General features: G+C 40.3%; 1 protein-coding gene across 2 annotated transcripts; it reads right to left on the reverse strand.

Moving 5' to 3' along the window:
* Positions 1 to 6,414: 6,414 nt before the first annotated feature.
* On the reverse strand, positions 6,415 to 14,884 carry ZNF572 (zinc finger protein 572). 2 transcript variants are annotated; one of them, XR_003793478.1, is made up of 3 exons: positions 14,623 to 14,884; positions 11,941 to 13,685; positions 6,415 to 6,656 (listed from the first exon to the last, which is right to left on the reverse strand). XR_003793478.1 is itself a non-coding variant. In XM_029222477.1 (2 exons), the coding sequence occupies exons 1-2, from the start codon at positions 14,699 to 14,701 to the stop codon at positions 12,175 to 12,177; spliced, it is 1,590 nt and encodes a 529-aa protein (XP_029078310.1). In that variant the 5' UTR covers positions 14,702 to 14,884; the 3' UTR covers positions 11,445 to 12,174. The 2 variants fall into 2 exon arrangements, 1 of the variants encoding a protein (XP_029078310.1); XM_029222477.1 differs by lacking the exon at positions 6,415 to 6,656 and having other exon boundaries at positions 11,445 to 13,685.
* Positions 14,885 to 18,156: the final 3,272 nt, after the last annotated feature.

Consider the following 18,156-nt stretch of genomic DNA (forward strand, 5'->3'; position numbering starts at 1 on the left):
CCGTCACCGCCCGCCGCCTCCGCCAACCAATGACGGCGCGCACCGCGCCGTAGGCCGAGATGGCGCTATGCCGTGTTTGGCCAATCGTAGGCGGCGCGGCCCGCGAGGTGCCGCCCAGAGAGGAGCTGGGACGAGGTTGCGTGGAGTGGGGTGGGGGCGTGGGGATGGGGGCCCGCCGCCCGTTGGGCGGATGGGAAGATACTGGGTGGCTCGGGAGGGAGTGTGGCTGGAGGAGGTGATGCCCTGAGTGCCGCGGTCCCAGCCGCTGGGATTCTACCCGGAAAGAGGTGGAGCTGGTTCCAAGGAAACCCCGCTGTAGATCCGCCGCCTAATGTCGGAAGGTCTCCATTCATCCGGCGAGCATTTGTGGAACGCTTACTACCTTCCAGGCCCAGGTGTCACAGAGAGGAATCACACAGTCTTTCTGTCCTGTGCCTACTGTGTGCTGGGAGGCGGTAGAAACAGCTACAGGTGCATGGAGAACGTGACTTTCACAGCTGAATCTGGAAGGAGTAGGCAGGCGTTTGCTGGAGGAAGAAAGGAGAGGATATGCCAGGTGTTCCCTTCCTTCACCCCAAATTGTCGGGCAGCTGTGCACTTGTCACTGTACTCAGGCTGAAGATACACTGTGCGCGTAGCCCTTGTTCTCTTAACATCAGAAACAGGGAGGAGGGTGCGGGGCAAAGAAGTAAAATAAATAGAGATGTGTCTTAGTGCCCTGAGAAAGTGGGTGGGCAGGGAACCATGGAGACGGGAAGCAGCCCTTCACTCGTCCTGGAGTGAATCAAGCAAGGCCACCAGGCAAGTTACATAAATTGTTTCCAGGGCAAGCATTCTGGAGGGAACAATAAAATCTACACGATTCTCAGGGTGAGAGATGGCCCTTGTTATGAAAAAATGAAACTTCCTAGAATTTACTGAGGCCTTTGCTCACCTTATTGTAACCCCGGACTGCCTATTTTAAACCCTAAGACTTATGTACAAATCCTTTCTGCCATTTGGAGCATGGCTGAATTGTCATCTCTTCTACCAAGTCTCCATTGATCCTCACCAGGTCACATAAGAGTTTATTCATACCTTATCATCCCAATCTCTGACTATACACTTACGGTTATTACCCCACTAGCTCCTATGTTCCTTGAGAGAAGGAGGATCTGTCTGATAAATCAGAATCACCCACAGCACCTGGCACAATATTTTGCGTTTAATTTATCGGCCATAAAAATGAATGAATGAATGATGAATGACAGTGGTGTAGTAGGAAGGCCAGGTGACTAGTATCAGGAGACCTATATTCTGGCTGCCACTAACCAGCTTTGTGACCTTGCACAAGTAAAATCAGTCAACCTCTGAAGGGAGAGGGCAAGGTCTTCATGAAATTTAAAGTTCCTTGCAGTTTACTGATTTATGTAAGTGTAGTACTTATCATTTTTTACCCCAAATATTATGTTTTATCTGCTAATGAAATAATTATGTGTCAAAACGCTTTCACAGGCATCATTAGACACTCAAAACCACTGTGATTTAAAAAATAACAAATATGAAACAAAGAGGTTAAGTGGCTTGGCCAAATCAGTTTATAAGTGATGAAACCAAAAGTTAAACTCCTGGTCTCCAATCTTGTGTTTCCCCAATACTTTTTCTTTTGCGATACGCGGGCCTCTCACTGTTGTGGCCTCTCCCGTTGCGGAGCACAGGCTCCGGACGCGCAGGCCCAGCGGCCATAGCTCACGGGCCCAGCCGCTCCGCGGCATGTGGGGTCTTCCCGGACCGGGGCACGAACCCGTGTCCCCTAGCATCGGCAGGCGGACTCTCAACCACTGCGCCACCAGTGAAGCCCCCCAATACTCTCAATCAATAACTTCTTTAACTTTTCTCCATTATAAAACCAAGACTTTGATTTTTTCCTTGACATTCCTCACTGGTATCAACAAATTCAGCTGCTTGAAATACACATCAAATTAAAAACAACTCAAGAAAAGAAAATCAATTTAACGTGTAGGAAATTGTTTTCCTGAAGATAATTCTTCAATAAACTGCTTGTTGGTATCTGTGAGTTCCTATACTGCTAAAATGACAGACGGCTTGGTCAGCTGACTCTTGTAGAAGAGAATACAACTATCACCAGGATGATTGTTACTTGATTTCCCTGTACTAGAGATTATCATAAGAGGATTTTTTTCATATTAAGTAGGTAACTTTTTTTTTTTTTTTTTGTCCACGGCACGCAGGATCTTAGTTCCCTGAACAGGGATCCAACCCATGCACCCTGGAGTGGAAGTGCAGAGTCCTAACCACTGGACCACCAAGGAATTCCCTAAGTAGATAACTTTTTAATCCTTTGAAAGTCACTTTCTTCATGTGTGTACGGTCAAAGATACACTTCCAAACTGGGGGCAAGAAGAGCATTTGTGATACCTAGCATAAGGCACGTCCTAAATGCCTATACTTTCTGAACTGAATTAAATGCTATATAACCATCACTTAAGTATGTTTGAATGTTGGCCTGGCTGCACTTATTCCAAAGCAAAAATCTGTCACTCAAGCCTGAAGCGAAGGCAACGAAATATGACACAAAATCACCCACTTACTGGCAGAAAGTAATAATACTTTCGTAATCATGACAAGAGCTGACACTTTTATAGTATGCGCAGCATTCTAAAACTTTTTTTCGTACATTAGCTAATTTTGTCCTCACAACCACACTATCAGGCAGATACTATTTTTAGCCCCATTTTACAAACAAGGAAACTGAGGTACAGAGAACTGATAACACAGCTAATACATACCAGAGCCTGAACCCAAGCCCAGGAAATCTGGCTTAGGAATCTAGGAATGTTTGACTAGAATGCATTTTTTTTCTCCTTTAAGGTAAATATTCAGTTAACCTTTAAAACAAACAAAAAGCACATTTGGTCTTTTCATTCCATCATTTAATCACCTCTGTAGTCTTTCTGCAACAGTAACATCAAAGATCACAGATGACCAAAACAAATATATTAATAGTGAAAAAGTTTGAAATATTGTGAGAATTACCAAAATGTGACACAGTGACATGAAGGGAGAAAATGCTGTTGAAATAATGGTGATGATAGATTTGCTTGATGAAGGGTTGCCACAAATATTCAATTAGTAAAAAATGCAATTATCTGTGAAGCACAATAAAATGAAGTATGCCTATATTTCACTTAGCATAATACCCTCCAGATCCATCCAGAAAAATGAAAATACTAATTTGAAAAGATATATGTACCCCTATGTTCACTGCAGCACTATTTACAATAGCCAAGATATGGAAGCAACCTAAGGGTCCATTGATAGGTGAATGGATAAAGATGTGGTATATATGCAATGGAATATTACTCAGCCATAAAAAAAAGAATGAAATCTTGTCATTTGCAGCAAATCCAAGGACTTGGTGAAACTCTTGATCTTCTGCACAGATTTGCCCAGCTTCTGGGCAAACTCTTTGACTGGTTGCTTATGCAAACCAAAATGGCTTCAATAAAGGTTCAAGCAGTTCTCCTGTTCAGGCAAATCAAAGCCCCTGATGAAAATCTTTTCATTTTCTTGGGATAAATACCCAGAAGTTGAATTGCTGGTTACATGGTAGTTCTATTTTTAGTTTATTGAGGAACTTCCACACTATTTTCCACAGTGGCTGCACCAATTTACACTCCCACCAACAGTGCACAAGTGTTCCTTTTTCTCCACATCCTCACCAACATTTGTTTCTTGTCTTTTTGATAATAGCCATTCTAACAGGTGTGAGGAGATATCTCATTGTGGTTTTGATTTGCATTACCCTAATGATTAGTGATACTGAACATCTTTTCATGTGCCTGCTGGCTATCTGTATGCCTTCTTCAGAAAAAATGTCTATTCAGGTCCTGTGCCCCTTTTTTTTAATTGGGCTGTTGTTTTTTTGATGTTGAGATGTATGAGTTCTTTGTATACTTTGGATATCAACCCCTTATCAAATATATCATTTGCAAGTATCTTCTCCCATTCAGGAGTTTGCCTTTTTGTTTTGTTGGTGGTTTCCTTTTCTGTGCTAAAGCTTTTTAGTTTGCTGTAGTCCCATTTTTAAATTTTTACTTTGTTGCCCTTGCCTAAGGAGGCATATTTTTAAAAAATATATTGCTAAGACCAAGGTCAAAGAGATTACTATGTTTTCTTCATGGAGTTTCATGGGTTCAGTTTGTACCTTTAAGTCTTTAATCCATTTGTTTTCTTTTTTGTGTATGGTGTAACAAAGAGGTCCAATTTCATTCTTTTGCATGTAGCTGTCTTGTTTTCCTAACACTATTTATCAAAGAGACTGTCTTTTCCCCATTGTATATTCTTGCTTCCTTTGTCATAGATTAATTGACCATATGGGTGTGGGTTAATTTCTGGGCTCTCTATTCTGTTTCATTGATCTATGTGCCTGTTCTAGTGCCAGTACCATCCTGTTTTGATTACTATAAATTTGTGGTACAGTTTCAGGTCTGGGAGCATGATACCTCCAACTTTGCTCTTCTTTCTCAAGATTGCTTGGCTATTTGGGGTCTTTTGTGGTTCCACAGAAATTTTAGGATTATTTGTTCTACTACTGTGAAAAATGCCATTGGTATTTTGATAGGGATTGCATTGAATTTGTAGATTGCTTTGGGTAGTATGGACATTTTATTGATATTGATTCTTCCAATACATGAGCATGGTATATCTTTCCATTTATTTGTGTTACCTTTCTTTCCTCATTATAATTTTGAGAGCATAGGTCTTTCACCTCCTTGGTTAAATTTATTCCTAGGTATTTTATTCTTTTCGATGCAATTATAAATGGGATTTTCTTAATTTCTCTTTCTGATAGTTTGTTATTAGTGCATAGAAATGCAATAGATTTCAGTATATTAATACTGTATCCTGCAACTTTACAGAATTCATTTACTAGTTCTAATAGTTTTTTTGGTGGGGTCTTTGGGGTTTTCTGTATATAGTATTATGTCTTCTGCAAATAGTGACAGTTTTACTTTTTCCTTTCCAATCTGGATGTCTTTTTTTTTTTCTTGACTATTTGCTGTGGCTAGGACTTGTAACATTATGTTTAATAAAAAGTGATGAGCATGGGCATTCTTGTCGCCTTCCTGCTCTTAAAGCTTTCAGCTTTTCACTGTTGAGTATGATGTTAGCTGTGGGTCTGTCACGTATGGCCTTTATTATGTTGAGGTATGTTCCCTCCATATCCACTTTGTTTTTATCATAAATGGATGTTAAATTTTTTCAGATGCTTTTTCTGCATCTATTGAGGTGATCACATGATTTTTATCCTTTGTTTTCTTAATGTGATGTATCATGTTGACTGACTTGTGGATGTTAAACCACTCTTGCATCACTGTAATGAATCCCACTTGATCGTGGTGTATGATCTTTTTAAAGTATTGTTGAATTTGGTTTGCTAATATTTTGTAGAGGATTTTTAAAAATTATTTTATTTATTTCTTAGTTGCAGCAGGCGGTCTCCTTAGTTGAGGCTCACTGGCTCATTCATTGTGGCACATGTGCTCCTTAATTGAGGCCAGTGGGCTCCTTAGTTGTGGCTTGCAAACTCTTAGTTGCGGCATGCATGTGGGATCTAGTTCCCTGACCAGTGATCAAACCCACATCCCTTGCATTGGAAGGTGGATCCTTAACCACTGCACCACCAGGGAAGTCCCTTTGTTGAGGATTTTTGCATCCATGTTCATCAGGGATATTACCCTGTAATTTTCTTTTTTTGTTATGTCTTTGGTTTTGGTATCAGGGTAATGCTGGCCTTGTACTATGAGTTTGGAAATATTCCTTCCTCTTCAATTTTCTGTAATAATTTGAGAAGGATAGGTAATAGCTCTTCTTTAAATGTTTGGTAGAATTCACCTTTGAAGCCATCTGGACCTGGACTTTTGCTTGTTGGATGTTTTTATATTACTGATTCAATTTCATTACTAGTAATTGGTCTATTAAGATTTTCTATTTCCTCATGAGTCAGTCTTGGAAGATTATATATTTCCAGAGATTTATCCATTTCTTCTTTGTTGTCTAATTTGTTGGCATATAATTGTTCAAGGAATTCTGTTATGATCCTTTGTATTTCTGTGGTATTGGTTGTAATTTCTCCTCATTCATTTCTGATTTTATTTATTTAGGCTCTCTCTTTTTCTTGATGAGCCTTGCTAAAGACATGTCAAGTTCGTTTCTTTTCAAAGAACCGAGTCTTAGTTTCATTGATCTTTTCTATTGTTTTATTAGTCTCTATTTCATCTATTTCCACTCTGATCTTTATTATTTCCTTCCTTCTACTAACTTTAGGCTTTGCTTACTCTTCTTCTAGTTCCTTTAATGTTAATTTAGATTGATATTTTTCTTGTTTCTTGAGGTAGACCTGTATCTTTATGAACTTCTCCCTTAGAACTGCCTTTGCTGTGTCCCATAGATTTCAGAAAGTTGTGTTTCCATTTTCATCTGTCTCTTTGATTTCTTTGTTGACCCACTGATTGTTTAGTAGCATGTTTCTAGTCTCCATGTGTTTGTGAGGTGTTTTTATTTTTCCAGTTTTCTTCTTGTAATTGATTTCCAGTTTCATATTGCCAAGCAGTTCTTAAAGTGTTTCAACCCAAAGTGAGTCTCAGCTGATCCTAACCCAAGACAGGGTAAGAGGGATGAGAAAAAAAAAAAAAAGGAAAAAGATTATCCATATCCAAAGAAGCTGCCTTAAAAAAAGGTTTTCATCAATTAGATGTATTTGTCTTGAATTACATGTTTATCTCCCCCATTAGCTCCATAAGATGTTTAACAAAATTATTTCATTGGGGCAATTTAAATTGATACACATTTCTGAAAAGCAATGAAGTAATATACCTTTAAAAACTTTTATGCCCTTTGACTCAATAATCTTACTTCTAGGAATTCACTCTAAGAAAGGAGATGGACAGTAAGATTTGTACACCAACAAAAAGCAAAAAAGCAAAACCAAACAATCACAACCACAATACCAAAACAAAAACAGCCAAAAAAAACCTATTCAAAAAAGTGTTATTTTTAATAGCAAATTACAGGAAACAATATAAACATACGTCAGAACACTTAAATTGTTATGGTACATCATTCAGTGTAATATTATCAAGCCATTAAAAACCTCATAACTAACTTAAAACAATTAGTTGGAAAATTATATGATTAGGAAAAAATAAGACAATGCTATATACATAGTCCATATTATCCATTTTGTAAAAATATTTATTCAGATACATGCTCAGAAAAGAGGTTACTGGGAGATTCCAGAACTTCCATGGTGAATGATCTCTGGGGAAATTGATTATGGGTCATTTGTATTTTGGTCTTCATACTTTTATGTATTTCCTACATTAATACTTGCTAATTGTAAAATATACAAAGAAGTACAATTTAATGATCAGAAAGTAAGCTATTTTTAAGGGGAAATTTTTCTCACCTGTGTTTGTCAGTCTAGTCAATATTTTCTTTAATCTGACCATTTATCCATATGACTTAGCATGGGTCAAAATTAATCATGATCCCTTTTCAACCAAAGCTTCCACTTCCTCCCTCACTGTGTCAGATCCCAGAATATCTACTGATTTTACCAATTAAGCAATGTTAGATCAGCAAGCTAGCTATCTTAGCACCCATAAGCTACCTCTGCTTGTAAGTGACTACGTGTCCACTATGTCATGATTACCAAGATTTTGTTTCCATCTGTTATCTTTACAAGCAAGCATTTGGACCATCCTTAGCCTTGACTTGATTGTCTCTGAGGTTAACTTCAAAGATAATCCAAAGACCCATTGTGGTCTCGAGCCACTTTATGATGGTAACAATAGCTAATATTGAGTGATTACTAGGTATCAGCAATGCTAAGCATATTATATATATTATCTCACTGACCCTCACAACAAAGCCGTGAACTAAATGTTCTTAATATCTTTATTTTAGAAACATAGAAACAATCAATCCGAAAAACGATTGAACATTTCCATGCCTAGAGCCTACACTTGGCAAAATTATGAGCAAATGAGGGTGAACAGGGAAGAAAAACATTTCCTTAGCACCTATTCTATGTCAGGTATCTCACCTCATTCACTGCTTACCAAATCTTACAAGGTGAGTACACAGTACAAAGCTAGTAAGTGACTGAAACATGAATTTGAAACAAGTTTTAAACCCCTCCTAGACAGTCTGAACCAAAAGCCCAGGGTCTTACTTCCATAGGATTCTGAACAATTGGGACATTTTAGGGTCCTCTAGCATTAGTGTGAGGATAGGCCCAGCTTCCTAGGACAGTCACTTTCATTTCCAAGTCAGCCCCAGCCTCTGTGGACTGGGCAAGCAATGGTGTTATAGGGCCCAGGGGGACACTGAGACTATACAGCCTAATCCAGTAGACTTTATCCATTGGTGAATACCCTTCAACCAAAACCAACAAACATTTCACATGCCAGGCTTTTTGTCAGGCTCTGGGATTACAAAAAATGAAGTCCATTCTCTGACTCAAGGAGTTGACAGTCTAGTAGAAACACCCATCCTGGAAGGACATACTCTTGGACGTTACCATAAAACATATAAGCACATGACACCCACTCAGTAACTATTGAGCACCACTATGTGCAAAGTATTGTGTCAAACTTCACCAAGCTTGCATTTTCAGAGCAGACCTAACCCACTTTAATCTACAGTTACCTCTAGTTCCTCAGATTATCAAATTATTAAATCTGAAGATGGAGGGTTCAGCATAATAAACATAATTTAGGAGTTGGCAAGGAGAAAGGAGTCATCTGAAAAGCTGCACATTTTCCTACTATTAATCTATCCTTACATCTGTCCCTCCTACTGTCGTTTGACCTCTGCTAGACACATATTAGGCATCAGGTAAATTTTCGTTGAATGAATGATTATGCTGCTTGAAAGGAATTACACAAACTCAAATACAGAATAAAAAGCAATGAGTCTTATCACTACAATGATTACCAGAAACTGAGAGATGGGCAAAGGTGAATATGTGGGACTAATGTATAAGGAGCAATTGTCACATACCATACTCTACTACCTCTCACCGTCAATAAGGAAACTTCTACAGCACCAAGGAGAAGACCATTTGGTAGATCAAACTTCAATGGCTTAGAATGATGGAAGTAAACTTTTATCTCAGGTACTTAACAGAGACATACGTTTGCATACCTCCTTGTAGGCTATAAAGCAGCTGGGGAGTGAGTTCCCTGCTACATTTGTGAATATATGCATTAACTTGAATTTCCCCACTCCACTGTAGGGAAAAAATACACAAACCCTCACTGTGAGTACGAAAAAATGAATACAGGAAGGAGTCTTCTTTTTAATTAAAAAGAAACTATGAAACACCTCACTTGTAAAAAAGAATGCTTTATTTAATCAGGTGTTGAATCCTTTGTGCTGGCAAGAAAAATAGAGAATACAGAATATTTACTTCTTTGGGAACTAAACAAAGAATGTATTTGCTGATGAATGAAAGTGAGGCAAAGGCATCAAATAGGATTAAATTTGACTATGTTAAATTCTCCATTGTAAGTGACAAATCTCTCTTCTGCTTTCCTAATTTTTAATCCAAAGAGACAATGATGCTTGACAAATTGTTTTACTAATAAAGCCCATCTTAACCCATCTAAAATGTGAATGCCTATGCTCCTACAGACATTTGAGGTTTGTGGAGTGGGTTTTATATAATTGTGGGCAGTCATAAAACATAGTGTAGGGATGGTGATAAGACATAAATTGTACCAATTGTTAATCTCTTCCAGATGCAAATTAACTGAAATTGAACTTGCTGTTTTGTTCTTTCCTGACTTAAACTGAATCCTTTGTTTCATGAATAACAAGAAAATTCAATTAGCTGAATCAAATAAAAGTGTTTTCAACAGTCTGCAAACTTAAAACACAATACAGTCTTGTGTTTTTATACTACCTTATTCCTCAGAGTTCCTGAGGTTTGTCACAAAGAATCCCCAAGTAGGAAAGCTTGGGGCTGTATTGCTGCTTCTGAAATGTGTGGAGGATATTTTTCAATTTGTTTCCATTAATAATAAACAATTACCATTTATTTAGACCCATTATATTTTAAGCACTGGGCTAGCTGCTTTACAGACATTTATTTAACCCTTACCGAAACCCCACAAGCTAGGCATTATCTCTGCTTTACAGATGAGGAAACGGGTTCAGAGTGGTTACTTGCCATACATACTGGGATCGATGATTGAGCACCACCTCATCAGCTACTGCCTTGCAACTCATCGTTAATCAAACTCTTATCAAACATTAATCAAACTCAGTTGTCTGTGGTAAAAAATACTATGAACACTTATCCTCAGATATTAGAGTTTAAGACAATTTGCGTAATACTACGTAACATACATAGGTAAAAGTATGCTTAGGTAAGGGTCACATTAAAGCCAATGATGCCCAATAACATTCTCCCCCTTTCTGAAAGCAGAAAATCACCCCCAAAGACTTCTTGAATACTTTTAATTGTTAGCTTTTGCTTCATTTTAAAATCCTATCACAATATAGAAAGACACAATTGCCTCACCAGTATCAGGGGCACCACAATCACAAAAGAAATAATCCCCATGCAATTCAGCTACCCACCAGTGATCTATAGCCCTTTGCAGCAGCTGTAATTGGCCCCTTCTGGCTCCACATTCCTAATATGCATCTCTACCTATTCTTCATAAAATATATTTTTGACTCCAAAAAAAAGATGAAATCCTAGGCAAGTCCTGACCATCCTGTACATCTACCTTTTGCACTGCAGGAAGAACTGGAGGTGGGGGCATAGGGAATATCTTAATACTTTACAAAGCACCATTCCCATTGGACAGACGAGCAGGGAGGATTATGTCTCAGTTACCAGATCCACACACCACATAAGCCAAAGGGCAAAAGAAAATTGTCAAGGCTGGAACTAAGGAATTTGGGGCTCCAATGGCAAACTGTCCCTGGACACTGGCTCAGACTCAGTGAGTTAATTATTAGAAAAAGAACCCAGTTTCTGATCTGATGAGGACTTACAGAATAGTAAAACTGAGGGGAAAGGACCATTTGACAGGAAACCTTAAAATAGAATTCAAGAATCCTACGTCCTAATCTGGCTTTGGCCGAGACAATGGGATCATGTCACTAGATGACTGAGATGGCTGAATATAAAACATACAATCATCAGAATAGCCAATTTTTGGACTGAGTACCTTCAAAACTCTATCCCAGGGAATTCCCTGGAAGTCCAGTGGTTAGGATTCCACACTTCCACTGCCGAGGACGCAGGTTCAATCCCTGGTCAGGGAATTAAGATCCCACAAGCCACACAGCGTGGCCAAAATTAAAAAAATAAAAACAACTCTATACCATTTCTAGTCTATATTGAAATTCCTCTTGGAGAGCAGAAACCCCAGAGCACATTTCTTACAGTCTTATAGGAACTAGATCTGTCAAGAATGATGATCTTGAAAGAACTATTTGTGATATTTAATACAGCATCCACCAGTCATGTGTGGCTACTGAACACTCAGCAAGTGGTTTGTGTGACTACGGAAGTCAATTTTAAATTTCATTTCAATTTAAACTTAAATATCCATACGTGGCTAGTGGCTATTGTACCAGGCAGTGCAGTTCCAGATACTGTAAAAGTTAATTTTCAGCAAATAAAAACACATTAGAAAAAAAAATTAGTCTTTTCTTCCTTAAGACCCAACAAAATAGCCAGGAAATCACATTATTTGTTCAAAATGAACCTTTCTCTGGGTAAATCCCCGAGGACAGAAATGATTTGCTGCTACCCAATCAGGCAACAGGAAATAAGGAAATTCAATGACAATCTCATCTTCAGACTCCCAGGATTTCTCTCCATGTTTTTCTTTGAAGCTATTCCTATCTTACCTTAAATAAAAAATATTCTTCTTTCTCTCCATCATTGGCAGTATCTCTCACTGGGCAGATCCGATGACCCGATGATCTGGGTCTTCCCAACCTCTAAGGTGGGAGGTTGACTTTTCCCAAATGTTTTGGCAAACAAACCAAAGAAATTTTATAACCCTGTGATCAGAGAACACCTTAATTGTAATGCTCCGATAAGAAAAGAAAGGGGAAAAAAACCAAAACAGACTTTGGGACTCAGGAGGGAGATGAATTTGGGACTGAAAATGAAGAGATAAGAGTCATTTCCCCAGAACAGTTTTTCCAAGTCCATTCATGAGGAAAATCTTCAACTTCAGGAGACACAGAAGACTTTTCTATATGAATTTTCTGATGCTGAATGAGGTAGGCACTTCTGCTGAAGCATTTCTCACAGTCAGTACATTTGTAAGGTTTTTCTCCTATGTGGGTCCTCCGATGCCTGATAAGGTTAAAGCTTTGACTGAAGCACTCACCACAGTCAGGACATTTATAAGGTTTCTCTCCTGTGTGCGTCCTTTGGTGAATCACCAGGGTGGAACTCTGACTAAAAGTTTTCCAACACTCAGAACATCTGTAAGGTTTTTCTCCTGTATGTGTTCTCTGATGTCTTATGAGGTGGGAGCTAAGGCCAAAACTCTTTCCACATTCACAACATTTATATGGTTTCTCTCCTGGCTGGATTCTGCATTCGTCTATCACACTGCAGTTCTGACTCAAACTTTCTTCATATTCAGACGTTTCACAGGATTTCTCACCTGTGTGCATCTTCCGGTGTGTAATAAGGTTTGAACTTCGACTGAAATTCTTCCCACATTCTGTACACTGATAGGGTTTTTCTCCTGTATGTATTCTCTGATGCTTTATTAGAGTAGAATTGCAACCAAAGCTTTTTCCACACTCAGGACATTTGTAGGGCTTCTCACCTGTGTGTGTCCGCTGGTGGCGAATCAGACTAGAACTCTGACTAAAATTCTTCCCACAGTCGGGGCACTTATAAGGTTTTTCTCCAGTGTGGGTCCTCTGATGTTCTACTAGGACATAACTGTGGCTGAAGCATTTCCCACAAACCGGACATTCATATGGTTTTTCACCTGTATGTGATCTGTGATGCTGAATAAGGTGAGAGCTGCTACTGAAACTCTTCCCACACTCAGGACATTTATAGGGTTTCTCTCCCGTGTGAGTTCTTTCATGGATAATAAGATGGGAGGTGTTGCTGAAGCTTTTCCCACATTCACCACACTGGTAGGGCTTCTCGCCTGTGTGTGTTCTCAGATGCTGAATCAGGTGAGAGCTGTTACTGAAGCATTTCCCACACTCAGAACATTTATAAGGTTTTTCTCCTGAGTGGGTCCTCTGGTGAGTTCGAAGATGAGAACTATTATTGAAGCTTTTCCAACATTCAGAACATTTGTAAGGTTTGTCCCCAAAGGATGAAGTCTGCTGGATGGCAGCCCTGGTATGTTGTCCTGGGTCCCATTCCCAGTGATTGGGTTTTTCCTCCTCTTTTCCTGTAGAATTTCCCTGATTCTCCAAGTTGCCATCATTCTCACAGGAATCATCACACTCAGTTTCACGTCCCTGGGACCATGTCAATGGCATTTTTTGTGTGTCCTCATGCTTACAATTTTGTGGGCCATCACTTTTAGACCATTTTGAGGCTCTCTCTTTATCTGCCTTAGAGTTACTGTGTTGAACAGTTTCCAAATTATTCTTACTTTCATCTCCTGCAAGAATAAACAAATAGTCTAAACACATTCGCTAGTCTCTGCCACGGGAAAGAAATTCTGAATCATGGTGAAAGAGAGGGAATAACAAACTCAAACCTCGTAAACTATTTTATATGAAAAAAAGTTTTTATAGCTAGTTTTAATTCTTTTACTCTATGTGTTCATCAAGTAGACGAACGTTTTGTACTTACAACAACACTAATGAGGTATCTGAATAGTTCTCACCGATTGCCACAAGGGATGTCAAGCTAAAAATAAAGACTTAATAGAAAAAAGTAAGGGAGAAGATGAATAGAACACTATCTGAGGTGAAAACTAGATAAAACCTTAGTTAAAATCTGAGCATGTTAACAGGGGCTTCCCTGGCGGTGCAGTGGTTAAGAATCCGCCTGCCAATGCAGGGGACACAGGTTCGAGCCCTGGTCTGGGAAGATTCCACATGCCATGGAGCAACTAAGCCCGTGCACCACAACTACTTAAGCCTGCACGACTAGGGCCCGTGCTCTGCAACAAGAGAAGCCACCACAATGAGAAGCCCATGCAATGCAATGAAAAGTAGCCCCCACTCGCCGCAACTAGAGAAAGCCCGTGCGCCACAACAAAGACCCAATGCAGCCAAAAATAAAATAATTTAAAAAATTTCTTTTTAAACCTAAGCAAACATAGAAATAACAATGATACCCACTACTTAGCAAGAACAGTAACTTTACATATAGTGTATCATTAATCCTAAAAAATACGTGAGACAGATATTATTATTCACTTTTCTTAAGGATGAGAAAACTGAGGCTGTAGGAGTTTTCATAGCTTGGAAGTGACAGAGTAGGGAATCAAATTAAAGTCTGTCTCATTCTAATGCCCTGATCTTTCTACACATTCTACAGCACATTGTATAACGAATTTCCAAAGGATTCAGATCTTTTTGATCCCTCACCTGTAAAAGTGCTTTTCAAACTCTCCCTCTCTGTGAAGCCATTAGAATCTGAGACCAACAGTTTTTGCTCTTGTTCCATCACAATGGTCACAGGTTAGGGATCAGAAATCCTGTGGAAGGAAACAGGTTATGCTTGAAGGCATTTGTTAACATTTCTCCTTCTTCCTTCCTCACCAACTACCGCAACATAACAACTGTAAGCATAGAATGTTCTGTGGACCATACTAAAAATAAGAAACATGGGCCTTAGAAATCCTTTTAGAAAATCTTATCTCAGATGCAGGTATTTAGAATTACGAGTTTACCTGATTTACCTTTCCTAGGGAAATAATTTAAAAATTAAACCTTCACATTAAAGTCTGAGGATCAAGCTTCAAAAACAGAATGAATACCAATACTCACTGTCCACTTGGAATTTAGAAACACTTTTAATTGAAAAAATGAAGTAGTTTTTTGGAAAAGGCACCAATAATAAGACATTAAGGAATCAATATGCAGGTATAAGAAGCAGCTAAAGAGAAAGCACCCTGTTTAGTTTACAAAGAATAAGTGGGTCCTTGACAGAAGGATGAAACCTTTGAAGTCAATTTCAAAAGAAAGTTAGGATTTACTTAACTAGTAACAAGAAATTAAGACAAGGTAGGGCTAGAATAACTATAACCAATAATCTCTAAACATAAAAGGGAGGCCAATGAGGAAACTCTTCCTTGCCTCTTCCTCTCTATCATAATCACAATATCCTTTTCAGCCTAAACTTTATCTTCTGGACCCAACTACAATCCCTGAGCTACTTTATGGGACTAGAAATGTGACCTTTCACTGGAAGGCAGTTATACATGGACTTGGCATTTCAGGATATAAAGAATAGCACAATTCAGGAAAAATGGGAGCTTAAAAGAAGGCACACATATGGAAAACAAAAGATGGTGTACTTATAATTTTCACCCTATTACTGCCTATTATGTGGCATGCAGTGAACTAAATACCTTACACGTGTCTCATTCAATTCTTACAACAGCCCTCTGAAGTGTATAAACAGATACCAGCATGCTGTAGGTGAACAAAATAGACATTACGAAACTTTCCCAAGGACACACAACCAGAAAGTAGTAGAGCAGGATTCAGTCCCAAACCTGTTTGGACACTGACTTCAACATTCTTATCTGATACAGTAAACAACTAGAGCAGAAAGCAGAGCTGGGCATAACCCCAACCTGCAAATGATCAGGACCTTTATTTTGGAATATATTGACTTCCACCACCACTCCCCACACCTGGCCCCAGCAGTGAAATCGCCAAGCCCTAACCACTGGACCACCAGGGAATTCCTATATTGACTGTGTTTTTAGAAAGCCAATTCACATCCCTAGACCTTATGCCAAAGGAAGCTGACATTCTCTAAGCACCCTCAGTCTAAAAGAAACTTGTCTAAATTACAAATATGCCCAGTGTTTAAGTGGGGGAAAAAAACATATACCTGAATGCAAAAAAAAAAAAGGAAAGTTGTTCAAATGGAGTAATGTGTCTTGCCGTCTGAACTACGTATTTCTATCAAAGTCTTTACAAAAGAAGCAAGAGTCTGGGTAACAGATACCCATGCTACCATTCTCCCTGCTAAGAAACTATTAATTTTGGTAACAGAAGAGCCCTCAGGTTCTTCTCAGCAAAAGGGTAGCAAACTCAAGGCCATAAATGGTATTAAGAGGCTGTCCTTAATATGTCATTCCAGGGACTTCCCTGGTGGCTCAGTGGTTACAAATCCGCCTGCCAATGCAGGGGACACGGGTTCAAGCCCTGGTCCGTGAAGATCCCACATGCTGCGGAGCAACTAAGCCTGCGAGCCACAACTACTGAACCTGCGAGCCACAACTACTGAGCCCGCGTGCTGCAACTCCTGAAGCCCACACGCCCAGAGCTCGTGCTCTGCAACAAGAGAAGCCAACGCAATGAGAAGCCCGCACGCTGCAATTAAGAGTAGCCCCCACTGGCCGCAACTAGAGAAAGCCCGCCCTCAGCAATGAAGACTCAACACAGCCAAAAAAAAATTAAAATAATTTTTAAAAAATGTCACTCAACAGAGAAAGGCTGTTTTCACTCTCCTAGAGCAAAGAGGTGATTACGATGGGGCGGTGCTTTGGATTAAAAAGACTTCCAAAGAAAATGCACTGCCTGAAGCTTAGCTTTAAGAAGCGCTGGCAGGGAGCACAGGCGGGGGTGCACTACGGGGTGAGCTCCAGGGGAGCAGATCATCTCCAGTCGACACGGTTCTTCAAGGGACCCCGCAGGCGAGGCTGGCGCGGTTGCCCGTGCAACGAGAGATGCTGGCTGGGCCTTCGCCCCTCACAGCAACCGCATCCCTCTCCGGGACTGACATCCCTCTCCTGGGCGGCGCAGCTTCATTCCTCTGGCCCGCAGCCCTCGGCTCCCTTCCACCCGAGAAGGAACTCACTGTGCTGGGGGTTACACACAAGGCGCCCCGCACCCCCAGCAAGCCCAGCCGTCCCGGAATTAAGCGTCCCCTCTGCATCTGACCCCACCAAGCCACGTTCCTAACCTCTCAAACCCGGAAGACAGAAACAGGAAGTACCCCCATCTCCCCCAGCGGGCTCGCTGGGGCCTCTCTAGGAAACAGTGATGGCTCGTTGTCGTTGGTCTTAACCCTTAGGTTACCGGACAAGAAGGAGCGTCCTGGTGGATTTCTCTTCCTTGTGGCTTTTGTCTTTTGCCAACTCTGATTCTCATCCCTCACGCTTATCAGGCGCCTTATCATAGGGGCCCAACTGGAGCTTATACTTTTCTTTGCCATCATTAGATTTCTCATCATCATTAGAATTAAAATGAAGCGAGTATTTTAAGCGCCTTCTGTGTGTTCCCACTGCTATGAACTAGGAGGTATATTTAGCTACCTGTGAAACAGTGAGAGAGCTAAGGCATCCATCCACATATAAAACAATTAGTTTAGGAGGCAACGTTATGAATAACACTTAGAGAAGCAGTTAAACTCTCCTCTTTCATTACAGAGAAAACAGAAGCCGTCATCTCCCGCACATCAAACATGCAAATCTACTAAGTACGCACCGCAACCATCTCTTCCTTCCTTCCTATTACAACAGAGCCTTGGTGCTTGGCACTGAAAATGAGCCCTCTACTACCAGTCACTTTACTTCCCACCTTCATGGGATCCTTACACCAGTGGTCCCCAACCCTTTGGGCACCAGGGACTGGTTTCGTGGAAGACAATTTGTCCACGGGGTTGGGGGGAGGGATGGTTCAGGCGATAATGGCAGCGATGGGGAGCAGCCGAGGAAGCTTGCTTGTCCACCTGCCTCTCGCCTCCTGCTGTGCCGCCCAGTTCCTAAAAGGCCACTGACCGGTACCCATCTGTGGCCTGGGGGTTGGGGACCCCTGCCTTACACTATCAACAAAACCCTTGACTCTCCCACCTCCACACCAAAACAGTCCTTCAGTTTTCCTTTTTTTTTTTGCTGGCAGCCTCAGCAGCCATGGCTCACGGGCCCAGCTGCTCCGCGTCAT

Source organism: Monodon monoceros, unplaced genomic scaffold (assembly GCF_005190385.1).
Source record: "Monodon monoceros isolate NGI ecotype Baffin Bay Population unplaced genomic scaffold, NGI_Narwhal_1 Super_Scaffold_14, whole genome shotgun sequence".
NCBI classification, from domain to species: Eukaryota; Metazoa; Chordata; class Mammalia; order Artiodactyla; family Monodontidae; genus Monodon; species Monodon monoceros.

Coding starts and splice junctions, on each gene's coding strand:
- ZNF572 (XM_029222477.1), bottom strand. CDS start 14,701: ATGGAACAAGAGCAAAAACTGTTGGTCTCAGATTCTAATGGCTTCACA. Junction 13,686..14,622: donor TTTGAAAAGCACTTTTACAG/GTGAGGGATCAA, acceptor TTATTCTTGCAG/GAGATGAAAGTAAGAATAAT.